The sequence below is a fragment of the Zonotrichia leucophrys genome, chromosome 2 (assembly GCF_028769735.1).
Source record: "Zonotrichia leucophrys gambelii isolate GWCS_2022_RI chromosome 2, RI_Zleu_2.0, whole genome shotgun sequence".
Classification (NCBI taxonomy): Eukaryota; Metazoa; Chordata; class Aves; order Passeriformes; family Passerellidae; genus Zonotrichia; species Zonotrichia leucophrys.
In genome coordinates this window covers 24,353,665-24,370,376 of record NC_088171.1, presented here as the reverse complement: position 1 = coordinate 24,370,376, position 16,712 = coordinate 24,353,665, and the positions used below count along the sequence as shown (strand labels likewise).

The following is a 16,712-nucleotide window of genomic DNA, read 5'->3' as shown; positions in this document are numbered from 1 at the left end:
GAAATTCTCTACTGTGAATGTGATGAGATACTGAAACTGGTTGCCCATGGAGGCTGTGGATGCCTCAAACCTGGCAGTGTTCAAAACTGTGCTGGATGAGACCTGGTCTAGCGGGAGCTGTCCCTGCTGATGGCAGGGGGCTGGGGCTAGATGATCTTTAAGGCAGCTTCCAACCAATAGCATTTTGTGATTCTGTGCAGAATCTGTCTCTGGTGCTGTTCCTGTTTGCAGGGGATGCAGGACTGGTTGTCACAGACATATTTTATGAAAAATCCTTTCGTTAGGATTTTTTCTCCTGAGAAGCTGAGAGGCCTCGAGGAAAAGAAAAACAATTGTCTGCTGCTGTAGAATGCAGCAGGTGCATCTCTGATTGGTCTTATGTAGTTGTTTTTAATGCCAATCACAGTCCAGCTGTCTTGGACTCTGGTCAGTCACAAGATTTTATTATCATTCTGTTCCTTTCTATTGCTTGCTAGCCTTCTGATGAAATCCTTTCTTCTATTCTTTTAGTATAGTTTTAACGTACAATTTTCTTTTAATATATATAATAAAATAATACATCAGCCTTCTGAAACATGGAGTCAAGATTCTCATCTCTTCTCTCATCCTGGGACCCCTGCGAACACCACCACACCAGGTGCTGTCATTCAAGGATTTACAGCTGTCACTCTTCTGGCTCAACAGAAAATCAGGGGACAGGAGATGGATTGCAATGATTGTCCTGACTCAGGAGAGAGTGTTGGTGGATATTACCATCAACATATGCCAGTTTTGGCTTTCATTTAGATTAAGTATTTGGCAAAAATCCTCTGCTTTGAAGGTGGTGAGGCACTGGAACAGGCTGCCCAGAGAAGTTGTGGATGCCCCATCCCTGGAAGTGTTCAAGGCCAGGTTGAGTGGGGCCCTGATCTAATGGAAGGTGACCCTGCCCATGGCATGGGTGGTTAGAACTAGATGATCTTAAAGGTCCCCTTAAACACAACCCACTCTATGATTCTCTGCCCCTCTTGCATGAAGCCTCAGTTATGTATCATGTAAATCAAAAGGCTAGGGAATGAACTTGTGCCTTTGTGAAGCTTTGAGAGCCAGATGTAGGAACCATGGATCTAACAGAGGTTCCTCACCTACTGCCACTCACGTGGCCGTGGGCCGTCCCTTGGAGATGTTTTTCTAGTTGGATGTTAGGAAAAAAATGCTCAGTCATGCATGAGGATTTGCAGTCTCTCAGTTCCCATATTCAGTTTCTGTCCTTAGGGTTTATTTAAAGCTTCTTTGGTACAAATGAAATTGATTTTTGTCTTGTCCTCAGTGGACACAAATTTGCAGGGATCTATTAATAGATGCTCTCCCCATGCAGTGTGCTGTGGATGCAGGGTGTGCCTGAGTTGCTACTGGCTCATGGACAGCTATGTTTCACCTCTTGCATGCCTCTTTCCCACCAAATTTGACTTTCTTATCTCAGATGCCAAATTTATTCCTCAATTTTGATTTAAATCCTGATTTACCCTCATCTCTTTTCAAGCTGTTTCTGTTTATACTTACTGGGTGCATTCTTTTTTTGTTTTGTTTCTTTAATGCATCTCTCTGTAGTTGTATTTTGCAGATCAATGATCTCTCAGAGCCCTTAAGCTTTTCTAACTTTTTTTTTGCAGCTTCTGCCTACTTTTGTTCTCAAGCACCCACCTCAGCAGTCCTCCAGTGCTGGGCCCCTCTCACTGCCATCATGTTGGCATGGCTTCACTAGTGTGTATAGAAACGGACTAGAAATGAGTGACAATGTCCATTTCTGTCCAGATAACTATCTCATACTTTGTGAAGGTTTTTATTTCGTGAATTTTTATAAGATTTATTGTTAATGGATAGGAAATGAAAATTGCAATAGTTGTTCTTTTCAACACCAGTTCTACCATCTTCCTGGTTTCTAACCCCTTGGTCTTTCTGAAACCATGTGCAGGGTCTTTTCTGTCACAAATATAGGATGTGTGTGGTTTACATATATGTGTATACTCTTAATTAAATATGCTACTGTATATTGTTGATAACTTACCCACTGTGATTATTCTTTCTGCTTTTACATAATAACTTTAATTTAAAAAACCCAAATAAATAAAACTTAAGCTTTAAGAAACCTCATCTGAGGTGGTAGTTTAGGATAATTAAAAAACGGTTTAGACAACCATTTATATGTTGTCAAAAAGTTTCAGTTAAGTATTTCTTGACAAGTGTGGTTCTGTCATTTCAATGGAACCACAGTAAAACAACACCTTGAGATTACAGTGTTCCTGATATGATTATTCTGTTGGCCTTGTGTAAGAGCAGAGAGAGGCAGGGATTGCTGTCACTGCAGTCTGACCACCTCTGCCTCACCTGGAAGGTGACACAAAGAACAGTGGTTATGATGTTTTGTCAGAAATTACACCCAGCATGTCTTTTATCCTGGCAACAGCTGAAATGTTCTGAGAGTTGCTGAATACCTGGAGCTATGGGTAAAAGCAGAGGTGGGGCTCAGGAGTTTAAGTAAAGTACCCTCTCTCCAGAGGATCTCAAGCCTTAAAATGTCAATCCCAAATTTTGAGCAGCCTCTTCAGTTTCCTGATTCTCCTTAACAGAACAAGCCTCTCCTTGGAGCTGGAGTGGGTTGACTCAGTCTGAGGCCTGACTGGATGTGTCTGATGCAGCTGAGGCATTTTGTCCTCAGCTGAAGTTGCAGAGTAAATGTTTTCTTCCAATTAATGTGTATTTCCAGTTTATTTTATTTTTACCCCAGAAAGAGAAAGGGCTGCCCTTGGGACTTACCAGAGCCCACTCCTGCTCTGTGAAACTTCCAATGTAGACTCCACAAAGAAGTGGAGGAAATAAAATGTTGGCTCCACCTGTGGAGGGGGACTGTTAGACACAGTGGCTGTCAGTGCAGAACTGTTTCTCCTCAGGAGCTCTCAGTGAGAGTGGTTTTTATTGGAAGTGATGCAAATCTGCACACACTGCTCATTTCCTGCTTCAGCAGTTGAATTGTTCTGCAGTGGATTTAATTGCATTGCTTCCTCCTAGCTTCTTACTGCTATCCTGCAGTCAGCTGGCTCACAGCTGAAGAATCCTTTATTCTTACTATGTGTGTGTCACTGTTCCACAGTCAGCTGCAGAGGATGCACATGAGCTGCTCCTCCAGAAATATTTGTGTTGTAAATGCATGAAATTGGGTATAAATCTGATGGACTGGTGCACTCTGCATTTCCACATGGTTCTGTTCTAAGGTTCTGTACTTAGCAGCTCTCTTGTGAGGAAAGCAGCCTGTATTCCCTTAATTCCCAGAGCCACAAGTGATGCTGTTCTTGAGATGTGTTGCACAGTTATTACTTGCATAAGTAACATGCATCTGTCTTTGCAGCTTTTGGGTCTTAATTACTCATTGGAGCTTGTAGTAGAGCCAGGAATTCACCCTGCATTTTGTGAGGTCTTTGGTTTTTGGGCCTCATGAGGGACATGGGTAGGTAAAGCAATGGCAGAGATGACTTAAAATTACAATGAGCACTTGGTTCTTTCAAGGCACGTTAGAGCTGTTTCTTGAGCCAGACAAGCTGTCTCTAGAGCTTGTAAACAAACTGGCTATCTTTGTGTCCATGTTTTGGCTTCCCTTGTCACCACCCTCCCTGACTATTCCAGCGGGATGCCTTCTGTGAGGGTGCTGAGGTACTGGCACAGGTTGCCCAGAGAAGCTGGGAATGCTTCCCCACTGGAAGTGTTCAGGGCTGGGTGGGATGGAGCTTTGAGCAGCCTGGTCAAATGAAAGGTGTCCCTGAGCACGGAAGGTGGATTGGAACAACATGGCCTTCAAGGTCCCTTCCAACCCAAACCAGTGTGTGGTTCCATGATCTTGGCATCCTTGGTGGAGGAGGTGGATGACATTACTGTAACAATGAACAAAATAGTTCGGTGCTATTAATGTAACAGAGGCACTCTGAATTCCCAGGTAACAATGGAGAGTGGATATTAAGTGGCAGTTAAGTAACAGTGCTTATCAGAATCTTTCACAAAAATTAGCCCCCTCTGTTTAGCACCACTTCGTAGTGACAAGGCATTACTCTACTAACAACAAGTGCACAATATGGCTGCAGCAATTAAGACAAATTCTATTTTAGATTTTTTTCAAAGCTTAATGATGGTACTTTATATTTACAAATCAAATCATTCAGCTTTCTATATGGTGTCCAACTAATCTGGCACAGTACTGAACGAACATACCCTAAAAATGTCTGTCAGCAGTCTCAAGGACCTGCTACAGTAAGTCTAAGATGTAATGAGACAGAACGGAATTAGTTTAAGTAATAAATGTTTAATCAAAGAATTTTACATATTATTAACAGCATTCATTTGGCCAAACATCTACATGGTTGTAGTATCCTACCTGTATATAAAGTGGGAATGTATCAAGTATAGACTATGAAAGTGCAAATAACAATTCAAGGTTAGAGTAATTTTTTTACATTATAAAATTAACAGGTTTACAAAATAGTCTTGCCAAACTTTTATTTTTGAATTGTAAAGTCAATGACTATGGTGTTAAAATAAGTACCAAGAAAATACAAATTTAATAGTCTAATTTCATGCTCATAAGAGTAACACGGAAACAATGGATATACTGCACAACCTAACCAAATTACATAAAACCAGAACCCACAAACTTCACTATCTTCACAGAGAGCACTCTTACATATCTTACTGCAACTTTGCAAGACATCTCAATGCAATACACAATCTTTTTGTGAGAATCTTTCTATTCAGAAATTACCATTCAAGGAAGCTATGTGAGTTGAACAACTTTCAGACCAATTCATGATGACAGTTCATGAAGGACCCTTTCAGTTGAAGGACTTTATACCTACAGGTATTTTTCAAAGGCTCAATATTATGTCAGGAGTAGGGTGGCTAGAGGAAAAGTTGGAAAATTATTTAGACTATTCTAATTCATTCTCTCTAAAGATGCTTGAAAATGGATAAGGTTTTTATGGGGTAAGGGTAAAATACTCTTATTTCATTTTTTACTAATATGAACCTTGTAACTGCAAGGTTCCAAAGCTGGATTTGCATGAATTAGTTACCAAAACACTCACTTGAACTCACAGTAATCAATACATAAACTTTGCTATCATGACACTTGCCTATACACACTCAGTAGTAATAAACTTTTATATCATATCAACAAATCTCTGGTAACAGTTAAGCAAAACTTAAAATGGAGTGTATGTAATTTGCTCATGTTATGAAAAGTTTTGATTATATGTAATTAAAACAGCCATTTGAACAACTTATTCTAGTTGTAATTACATACTGTACCATTGTATCTCACTAACTGTAGATTGATGCTTTTAAGCAAATCTAAAACCAGTATTTTTGTTTTTCACGGTACAACAACTAGGAAAAGGTTTTTTTGTGGTTTTTTAAATTTTATTTTTTTCTTACACTAAACAGTAATCACACAGCAAATGAATATTGTGCAATTGAACAAATACCTAGTAGTGTTTTGTATATGCAAAAACACTGACTGAACGTTTAGTTATACTGTAAAGGCAAGGCCATGGGTGGTTTTATGGAGGTCTTTGCAATTAATAGCATAGTTACTCCAGAACAAACACTGAATTTGAATTACTTGTTTAACTGTGGCAACTATCCAGTTGGGTTAGGCAAAGGCACCGTAACATGTTGAGCAGGATGTGTTATCTTTTAATTGTGGGACTGAATAATATATGAAAATTCTGTATTCCTATATTTTTATAAAATGTTATCATTAAAAGTAATTGCACTATTAGTGCATAAAATGCTTTGTAGAATTATGAAAACAAAGAACTATGATTGCACTTCCATTAAAGTGTCTCTTAAAATACAGCCTAGCTGTTGCTAATTCACTGTATTTTAATATTTAAAATAACTGTTTAACAGCAGCATTAGGTTTTATTAACTTAAGATACAGGCTACATTTAATTAAATGCAGTCACCATGGCAACATATGCCAGTTAAATTTGGAGACACAATGCTACCCAGTGGTTTCTTCCATTGCTAAGAATTGTGGGATTAGTTGGATAGGGTAACACTGCACTGTTTCATTAGGCTACTGCCAGTTAACTTTTCACAGTTTGGCACATTTGGACTGTAAATAGACATGAAAAAATCTTTGATTTTAAAGGGAAAGAATATCCCCTAAAACTTGTTCCTGGAGCAGTACTACAGAGAAGCATTAAATACCTCCGTTCACACTGCTAACAAAAATGAAAAATGACTAAGGAAAAGTTATGGAAAACAAAACCAAAATGCAAATGAACTGCTAGATGTTATTTTGGTGAAATTATGAGTTCTAAAAAATGGAATAAACTATTTCTTAGGAAAACCAAACAAAATAATCAGTGTAAGCCTTTAATCCATACTTTCAAGTTAAGGATCATCAACCTAAGGCTAAACAGATGCTGCATTGTATTAGGAATGTGGAATACAACCTACTTATTCCTTTCTCTTGAGAGCAAAAAGGCAAATACTACCTAATTAAATGCAAAGGATATTCCTTGAAAGGTTCACATCATTATGAAGAACTGCAATTCAAGAGAACTCCTAAATATCCGTTGTTACATCAGTGGTTACAACTGAGCTGCAATTATGTGGATCAAAGCCTCCATAATGCTTACTCCACATACTGTACCATCTGTCACTGCCATTCTTTCACTCCAGATTTAGTTTTTATTCACACCAGATGCACGTGTTCAGTCCATTCACTTGAGGTTTGAGGAGTCTGACTTGAACTATCTCCTGAATTATCTAGGGTGCTGGTTACCTCCCTGTTATTATCACCAATTTGTGATACTGTTTCTCTTGGAATAATGTTTTCTTCAGAAGTGCTTTCCTCTGTTTGGGTTCCTCTGCCTTCATTTTTGAGTGCATCCTCAAACAGTGCATGCTCTTCCTGAGGCTCCAGCCCTGTGTCTGTAAGATTTGGTTGCCCTGCTGACCCATCTTCAGTGCTGGGCTGCTGTGACTCCTCATCTGTTTCTGTACTTGTTGAGGGGATCAGGGCAATACTCTGTGGGTTCATGTCATGAAACCAGGCCATAATATTTCCAAGCAGATTTTCATTGGTATTGGGATCTTGACTGCTGGAATCAGCATCGCTTGAAGTTGAGTATAATCCACTTCTTGTCTCACTGCAGGGGTGGGAGTGAAGATGATCAGCTGAGAAGGGATCATTGCCTGCACCCAGTCTCATCAGACTGTCACCAAGTTCTAGCAGCTCAGAGCTGCTCAGAGCACCCCTTGGGTTGTCTATACTGATGGGAGCAGAGTCCAGTCTTGTAGGCAAAGAAGTACCTATTGCTCCTAAAGATGCCTCATTATTTAGAAAGTCTCTAGTTTCTTCATCTACGGCCAAGCCAGATTCTTGTAATGACAGCTGAATAGCTAGCAGGATGTTTGGGTCATCTTCATCCAGAGAACTCAGAGCCTGTGGAAATACATGAGGATGCTCTCAGAATAAAACTTGCATCTTGTTACATATTTTGGATGAAAAGTAATTTTGTCTCAAATCTGAAATTCATTCATTATTCCTACATGTCCTTTATCAGAATAAATTTTTACCAACAGTGCTGACAACACAATTTAAAAAGTAACTACTGTTATGTCAGTGATTGTTTAGCAATTCTTACCATTGTGAATGTATAATTTATTGTCCTAGATTCTCCCTTTCTCCTTGAAGAATTAAGAAAATTTGCAGAGACACAATGACACAGACAGGCAGAGCAGAGGAGAGCAAGCAAAGCAGAGAGAATGGAAAAGAGATTAGGGGAGATACCTGAAGAGAATCCTGGTTTTCAGAGCGACTGACAGGGGTATAGTCATGAAGCGAAGAGCTGTGCAGAATACCCATAGAAGCTGAACTCACCATGGAGGTACCATGTCTTCTACTGCTGCCACCTTCCTGAGTGTCTGTTTGGGCAACCAAAACAAAAGTGGTTGAAGAACCAGTGAGGAAGCCTCCTCTGCTATGATTTACTGACAGAATTTCTTACTTCCTTTTGGATTCCAGTTGTGTAATTTTACTCCTTTATTCACTCTGAATGAAAGAATCCAAACCACTCCTTCCCATCAGCTCTTACACGGTGGTGAAACACCAATCCCACTGTTCTAGGAGTGACTGCCTGGCTCATTTGTCCTTTCTGCCTTCAATACTCTTCTCTATGAAAGCATGGGCTATGCCATTGGGAGCATGGGCAGAAGGGGCAAAGTGCTTCTAAGGCACGTACATGATTTATGGAAAAGCCTGAAAATTACTGCCTGTGGACACAAATACAGGATGCACTTACAGGTGGATTGCAAATCACATTTGCCCAATTCTTTGTTCAAAGACAAAACCTCAGCTATAATGTTAACATTATAATAGTCTTTACTGTAACACTGCAGCACAATTAAGAGTAGAGTTGTTAGGGAATACTTCAGCAATTACTGACATTGCTGTTTTCTTAAAAGCCACAAAAAATAGAAGATGATGCTTCCAGAAAAAACTGCTCTGTAATAGAAATAAATGTAGATCTCTTGACTTTGGAAAATGGAATTTTCCACTCCAAAACTCAAAATGTGATAGACAGAAATAAAATAATCTCTTGCATGCTTTAAAAGTGTGCACTTAGCCATCACTACTATATCCAAGTGTTCAGTCAAAATCTAGTCCTTCAGCTAACAAAATAGTTTTGCATTTTATTTGTAATAGGGAAGAACCAAAGTTCACCAAAATTTTGATTACTTTTTCTAAAATAAAGGATGCATGTGATCCTTTCTCCTCAATAAAGGATCTCTCTTCTCAGTTTTAAAGAACAAGCTAAGTGTTAAGTTCCTGAGGCACAGCAATGGCAGTTTGTGCAGCATGGCTGAGAGACTGAGCACACAGACTGGCAGCTCCGCAGAAACAGTGCCACAGTATGAGTTGGGTTCAAGCTATTTCTGGACCTGTGCTAAGGTTCTGGCAGAACTGAGCCAGCCCAGACAGCCAAGTCACAGAGAGACCTTGAAGGACTGCACTACCAGCCCCCAGAAGAGCAGCACTCTGCAAGTCACAGCTCAGGCCAATTTCTTTCCTGGCTGCATTTGCCAATACAGCTTCTGGGAAGAGTTTTGGAATCCAACCTTAGGACGCTCTTCCACAGGCCTGTAGCCTCTACATTCTATGCACAACTGGTTCTTTTCATTGGTGTAGAGGACTTGTGTATGAATGAATGACCTTCAGAATTTCTTCAGAAAAGCAAACCTGTGCTGGACAGCTGAGAAGTTGTTAGTGGGAAGATCAATGAATTTCTCTTTTAGAACAGCAGCAGCCACAGTGAAGTCAACAACACTTCTAAGATCACATAAAAAAACTGCAGAGACAAGCCTTTATGTTGCACCCTGGAAAATACAGCAATGTATTTGAAACTTCTTTAAAGTGTATCCAGAGAAGAACAAGCCCTGTGGTCACTACCAGTGGTTTCTGAAGCAGGAAGAGCAAGCAGCCAGCCCAGAGGGCCGTACCTAAGGTACTCTCACTGGGGTCCTCGGGGTCGGGAGTGTTGCTCAGCAGGCTGTGCATGTCCCCGCGCCGGCGCTGCCTGTGCCTCCTCCGATACTGAAATTCAGCATATTCCTGCATAAACCAAAGGTTACAAAACACAGGGCAGCATGCAGTACTATTTTTCTGAGTAACAAGCAGCACATTTTTATAAAAAATGTGTGATTTTATATGCTTGTTATAAAATCACCCGCTTTCAGAAAAATGAATTGCAAGTTGTATCATGCGACGCTTAACATAAATAACAAAAAAATCCAAGGTAATCCTAGATCTATAAAACAACGAAGTAGCAAAAAAAAAAATTAGATGTACTACCAACATTTTAATACTTGCAATCTCCTTTTTTACCAATTCAAGGAACACATTTCTTGTTTAAATCTCTGATGCCAAACTTTATATCTGCACCTATTGACACACTTTTTAATAAATGTATACTCACTGATTTTAGAACATAAAAACAACTGATGTGAATTAGACCAATAGATTATCTCAGAATCTCTGCTGCCAGCAATTGGCAGTAGAAAAGAACCTTGAAAAGACAACAGAAAGCTGTTAGACATACACTGGAACTTGATATATTTCTCTGAGCCTCCAGGACACTATGGCTCCAAACGTCTTAAGCCACATCTGACACTCTTCCACTGGTCAGTCTATGATGGATTTTTATTCCATGGATTTTTTATTTTTACTACAAATCTCCTCTACTTTTGCTTAACTTGAGCTGCTAATGAGCCATACCATATGGATCTGAACTCCCACAGCCTGTATTTTCTCATACTGTGTGTGCTTAGACATTTCATATAGCATTTACATTTATTGGAAAAGACTCCTGACCACATCAAGCTAAGATCCCAAGGGCTAATTATCTTAATACTTGGATCAATTTGCATATCTTTCCTAATATGAAGGAACTAGTTCTATGCTTGAAAGGAAATTTCCAGGTATCTTTTCTGGTATGTCCAGCTGACACTGAACCTGCGTAGGCAGCACTTTGTGTAATTTCAGTTATTCCTACACACAAGGCAATAAAACTGTGCACACAGGTACTTGCTCTCCTCTTCAAAAGAATATTGTTCTTTATTTCTGTGAGCTCCAAGTTGGGAAATCTGTAATCCAAAGGATTAATTTGGCCAAATGAATTGGTAAAGACAACAGTACCATTAGTTTTCCTTTCCTATATTAACTCTTCAACATCTAAAGTACCTAAAACTTAAATCCAGAAGTGCTCTTTCTCTTACACAATGTCCCTATTAATGTAGATGGTATTAGGAGAGTATGTTTTCTTCCATGAACTTTCTCAGACCAAGTGCTTACTCATAATGACATATGCAAGACAAAAGGAATAGTCACAAAATCATGGGTGTGGGCAGAATGTTACCCATGGAAGTTGTGAAAACAATAAAAAGTAGCTTTATTGGACCAGACAAAAGATCCATTTAGCCCAATACTCTATCTTCAACAGCAGTTAGTCGTATATGCTTGTTAGTCTAATGGAACACCAGAAAGAAACAAAGCAAACATGAAGTGATTATTCTCTAAAATGTTCTTCCAGCTTTTAGGGATCTCAGGGATTTTCTAAATGCAAGGCAGAGCCTCAAACAAAAGAAAATCAAACTTTGATACAGAATAATATAACTGAATTATTTAAAAATATATATATTTTTAAAACTCTGAATCAGAAAAGGAATCATTGAAAAAAAAAGTGATCATTGAAGACTAAGATTTATTCATCATACCAGATCTTAGCTCTCATTTGTTTGCAATAAATACAGCTCTATGTAAAATACTTTGCAGTGAAATTCACTAAAATAAACAAAGATGACCATTATTAATTCTATAAAATTCCTTTAGCATAGGTGGTTGCAAGTATTTGTGATAGCTACATAGCAAAGAAACCAACTTGCATCACACAGTGCCACATTTAGGCAAATCATAGAAACTCATAAGCAGATCATCTAAGCACAGCTGCAATTGCACCTCCTGCTAAACAGCTTTTCAACACATTTCTTACCAGCTTCTTCTCATAGCCAGTTCCACTGTCATCAGTAACGTCACAATCAATCATACAGTAACACCACAATGAGTTTGATGTTGTCAGATGTGGGATTATTTAAAAAAAACTAAAGGAAGGAACTGGACAGGAGAAGCAGCTGATTTTTTGTAGAGAAGCGAGCCATGTTCTCACCAGCGTGATGCTCACCAACAATAGCAAAGGAAATATATGGAAAAAAGTACATGGAGTTTTCTAGGATGTTTAACAATGACTAGCTAGAAAGAAAACAGCAAACAAGGAAATGTTGAAATGAAGTTTCCTTCCTGACTGAATGCTTTAATCTAATGTTCTCAAAACATTAACTAAAAATTAAGATGATAAAGGAAATCTTTATAGGAAGCTTCTCATCTTTTAGAGCAGAGTCTCAAAAACTACTTACTCCTTCCCATATACAGATCATAGAATATTAATTAAAAATATATAATTTTAATTCTTGGTAAAGTAGCAGAAATTAATGTCACTTGAGTATGCAACTTCCATCCTGCTTTAAAACCTAACAACAAAAATAAATACTTGAAATATTTAACAATATTTAGGAGCATGACTGCATGTTTTTGTTGGGATTTTGACAGAGGATGGAAATTTCATAAACTTTTTGTCAAATGCTGAACTGATATTGCATTTAAAAGTAATCTACATAATTTCATACACTTATTACTTTAAGGCTCTCCACCACACAGACAGCAGTTTATATTCAATTTTAAAACTGCTTTTGTACTTGGAAAATGAATGTGAAATATCTAAGGTTGCCTAATGCCACCATAGGTAACTACATCCATGTTAGAGGCATTATTTATAGTCATTGCACAATTAACTACATATATATTTCCTTCTATTGTGAAATAAATGAAATGGAAAGCTTAACCAACTTGAAATGCTTTGACTCAAGATAAGGAAGCTCTTCATGCAGATTGTGCTCATACCTGTGTTTCTAGCAAATGCAGAACTAAGTTAAAAAATTAAAAAGAAATAGTTTACCTCGGGGGATGCAAATCCTAAATACTCCCAATCCCATGTTCCACCAGCAAAGCTATAAAATGGAAAGATACACCATCAAATTTAGAAATAGAACAAATATGAAAACCCTCCAGAGCTTCAAAACCTATTGAAATCTGAAAACTAGGGCAACTGTAGCTCTCTAAATTTAACAAGTCTTCCCCCTTAATTCCTAATTCAAAATTAATTTTGAAAGCCCTACAGAGTTAAGTTGTTGACTATTCCAAAACTGCCTGATATGTTTAGAAAATACTTAAGAGACTTTTGAAGCGTACCAGAGATTTAGTGATAATCTTGATGGAAAAAAGTAAAATGGAAGCCATGACATCTAATCATTAATATATCACAAATGGGGAGGCAATTTAGGTTGCAACACACATAGCAGTGATCCTCAAAAAGAAAAATATGTTTTTCCCCAAAGGCTGTAATTCCACAAGGATGAGAGGCCCAAGAAAGCATCACTATAACATTGATTTACAACCACCACACTCAGCACCTACTCTAACTCAGAGAACAGCAGGGGACTCCCCCTCTTTGGCAGCTGCCAAAGGAACATTTCCTGCCTTGGGCAGCGTTCTGGGAGGATTACCTGCGCCTGGGTGCCTCTGGGGAGTCTGCAGGAGCCACGCCGCGGGCCACCGAGGCCAGGAACTCCTGGCGCTTCTGCTGCACCAGGCACGCGGCGCGGATGATTTTATGGCGCGGCGTCCGAAGGTAAGGCCGGTTCACTTTCTGTGCAAGGTCTTCAGTGACCATTTCCAGGTCTGTCTGCAGGAGTTAATGATACAGAATAAACAGTTTTACAGGGAAATGCAAATCAGGAAGAACTCCATAAACACTGAGGGGAATGATATCCATTTTCTTGAAAACAACTTATGAAACACCAAAATACCCCAAAATATCTGTCCCCTAGACTACTCTTTTACATTCTGTCCTCCAGCTTGGAGCAGGATTTCCCTGCATTCTGAAATACTGAACATCTTCAAGGGACCCAAGGGACAGGAAAGGAGGCAGCAGTCTCAGGTACTCCCCCAGTTTTGCCTCCTCCCAGATGTCAAGCACATCAGAAGAGAAAGAAAGGAGAAGCTAGAGAAGGAGATGAAGACTGAAGCTAAAATGTTACCCTCAGAAAGGAGATTAACAGGAAATTTTCTTACTTTCTCCTTCCATCTGTCCTTATCCTTTTCCTTTGCAAAGTGATATAAAAAAAATATGCTACTTTTTCTAACTTGGTTACAAATATAAAACAGCCATGTCAGTTTTATACTACAAAAATGGTAAAAAGACACTGATAACTAATATAAAAAAATAAAGTGCCATTAGGAAAGTAAAATATACCTATGTATTACCTGCATAAGTTCAAATATTTCTTTCTTTGTGCTTTTAGGCTCCAAAAAGAATCCATATGGATAAGAACACTTAAGAATACGGCGAGTTTTTAGAAGCTCTTGCACTGCATCTTCAATGAATGTGGTATCAGGACAGCCTCCCTCAGCTGCAATATGAAACAAGCATTGGGAAAGTATTTTCCTGCTGATGTCAGCATTACTTTTGTGCATATCAGTTAAATATTTTGCAAGTAAAGAGCAGCAAGTTCTCAATAACTGCACAGTGTTCTTAGGAAAATAAATAAACACAGAACATTAGCTTCTACCTTACTAATGCTACTTCCTCCTTGAGGCTTTGGAATAGGTAAGATTTACTATACATTTAACTTTCATCCAATGTTTACAAATTAGTACTGGAGGGATGACATCACACAGCAAACTTGATGTGAGCACTGTCCAAAAAAGAACAGTTTAACCATAACTGTGTTGATGTGATTTCAAATCAAAGGCACAGATCACAGCAAATACTTACTTCCACTTAGAGCTCTACTCAACTGCTCCATCTTTTCTTTGGCTGTTTTTAGAAGGCGCTGTTCTAACTAGAAAAAGAAAATAAATAAAAGAAAATAAGATAATTATTTTGGGATTATTAACCAGAAACAAACATCAGTAAAAATGGCTTGACCCACACCTGGTAGCTAAGTTCATGGTTCTTAAATCTTGTATAATAGTGCATAAATCTATCAAGCTCTTGAAATCTTCTATGCTTCTTTTCAGCCTGGAAAATAATGGAGAGACAAAAGAAACCAAAGTAAGTCTTATCATTTAATACAACTATCACCATTAAATATAATTAAATAGTGAACTGTTTCTATTGAGACTATGTGTAAAGTATTGTGCACAGTGTGTAGTGCCATGTAAGTAAAGACACAAAATTAATTTTTGAAATTCACAATGCTGCAAATACTGCAGCCAAAGAATTGCTACACTGACAGTCCCTTTAACTTTAAAGCAACCTTCCAAAAGCCAAAATTAAGGCATGTCTTCTGTAGTGCACAGCAGCTAACTGCAGGACCAGCATGCTCATTTCACAAAAGGAAACCATGTCACAGAGAAGCAAAATGGAACATTGGTGAATGCATAAGATTCCTGCTTTTGACTTTGTTAACAACCCCTTGTGGTTGTTAACAAAGTCAAAAGCAGAAATCTTATGCATCCACCAATAAGTAGTGCTTTCTTTCTGTCTCTTTGATATGTTTAAGGTTGTATTTTTCCATTTAGAAGTCTGGTTTGGAAAAATTTTGATTACACTTATCCCAAATGGAGAATTGCAACCTTAGTGCTATTTTTCAAATACACACATTCATTTGTTACCTCTACTGTCATCTCCTTGGACTGCTCCTCCACATGCTGGATGACCTCATAGCGAGTGCATCTGTAGTAGCCCCCAGTGGAAGAGCTGTGCTTCTTCCATTCTTCTAAGCATATCCAGCAAAAGTCATATTTGCACTTCAGAATAAAACAGGAAAAAGGAAAGAAAAAATATAAGTTGAAATGTCTTAGATTTGTAGTTAGGCATCATCATTCCTCTATGGACAACTTAATTAACAGCATTCTGAGCATAAAAACATTTTGGAGAGCCTCCTTCCTATTTTACTTAGTCAGGAGATCTGTTTATCAAACCATATCAAACCATGGCAGTCATCATTTTTGTACCTTGGGTCATTAGACTGTGTTGGATCTACATGTTAAGTTTTAAGCAGAGGAAATAAACCAAATGCTAAATACAGCTTATCAGGCCTGTTTTTTTTTTTTTGTTATTGTTAGAAAACCAGTCCCATTTCTTTAAATAACACAGAAACTATTCATGAGAAAGAATGAATTTTTTTTCCTTAATATTACTTAAAAAACCATGATTACTGGTGTTTTTGTCATGTGGTGTTTCTGACACAAAATATTAATAACCACTACTAAAGCAAGAGAGAAGAAGTCTGAACATAAACTTTGATGAGTGATTACTTCCAGGTGAGGCTTTTCTGCATTGACTGAGTAAAGTGCTTTCAAAATAGCTAAAACCTTACAAGGAAGTGTAAAGTGACTTACTCATGCTTCTCTGCATCAGAGAAGATCCAACTGTGTTAAAGATTCTCAATTCAGCAGCGAGTGTTCAGCTAGGTAATTTCAAAATAACTGGAAGCTATTTATGGACAGATAAGCAAAAGACTTCACAATTTGGTGAACCATGTTTATATGTCTTATAGATGAGGAGAGAAAATTCACATTAATTAATATTAAGCCTTAAGTATTATTAGTGGCATTTGATAAATTAAATTGCATTTCTTCTCTCTTTGGTAAGTTTAACCTTTCCAGGAATACCTACTTCATACCAGATGAGTTTGTCTGTAGTTATTTCATACAATCACTTACATATATTACAGGAAGGAATGAAATCCAATTCTTGCACTGTACTTTTGCTAATTTTGTCTCAAAAATCAGTAGTGCTGATTTTCTTCTAAAAAGCAATGAAGACTAGAATATTTCTTCTTGTTGTTGTGTGTGGTATGCACATAATTCTCTGAACAGAGAGAGACATAATTCTCTCTCCCAGGATTTTCCTGGGAAGCTGTGAGATGCAGTGAGAAAGCTCAGAGAAGAAGATAAACAATTCTTATCTTTACTTGCTGCATCTGTTGTTTGGCACATGTGGAATGTGTTATGGAGATTGTTTACCAAAAGGGATTTCTTAATTGCACACTGGTGA

At 38.2% G+C, this 16,712-nt stretch overlaps 1 protein-coding gene across 4 annotated transcripts in view; it reads right to left on the bottom strand.

Annotated features, from left to right (window-relative positions):
• Nucleotides 1-4,314: 4,314 nt before the first annotated feature.
• ANKIB1 (ankyrin repeat and IBR domain containing 1) overlaps nt 4,315-16,712 on the bottom strand; it is an 88,279-nt gene continuing 75,881 nt past the window's right edge. For 2 of the 4 annotated variants that reach the window (XM_064704286.1, XM_064704287.1), the window contains exons 12-20: nt 15,326-15,460; nt 14,643-14,729; nt 14,484-14,550; nt 13,973-14,118; nt 13,213-13,391; nt 12,606-12,657; nt 9,538-9,649; nt 7,829-7,962; nt 4,315-7,480 (exon numbers count right to left, since the gene is read on the bottom strand). In XM_064704286.1, the coding sequence (XP_064560356.1) occupies nt 6,728-7,480; nt 7,829-7,962; nt 9,538-9,649; nt 12,606-12,657; nt 13,213-13,391; nt 13,973-14,118; nt 14,484-14,550; nt 14,643-14,729; nt 15,326-15,460 (1,665 nt within the window). In that variant the 3' untranslated portion in view covers nt 4,315-6,727. The remainder of the gene's footprint in view (nt 7,481-7,828; nt 7,963-9,537; nt 9,650-12,605; nt 12,658-13,212; nt 13,392-13,972; nt 14,119-14,483; nt 14,551-14,642; nt 14,730-15,325; nt 15,461-16,712) is intronic. The other 2 variants (XM_064704289.1, XM_064704288.1) reach the window with 2 other exon arrangements.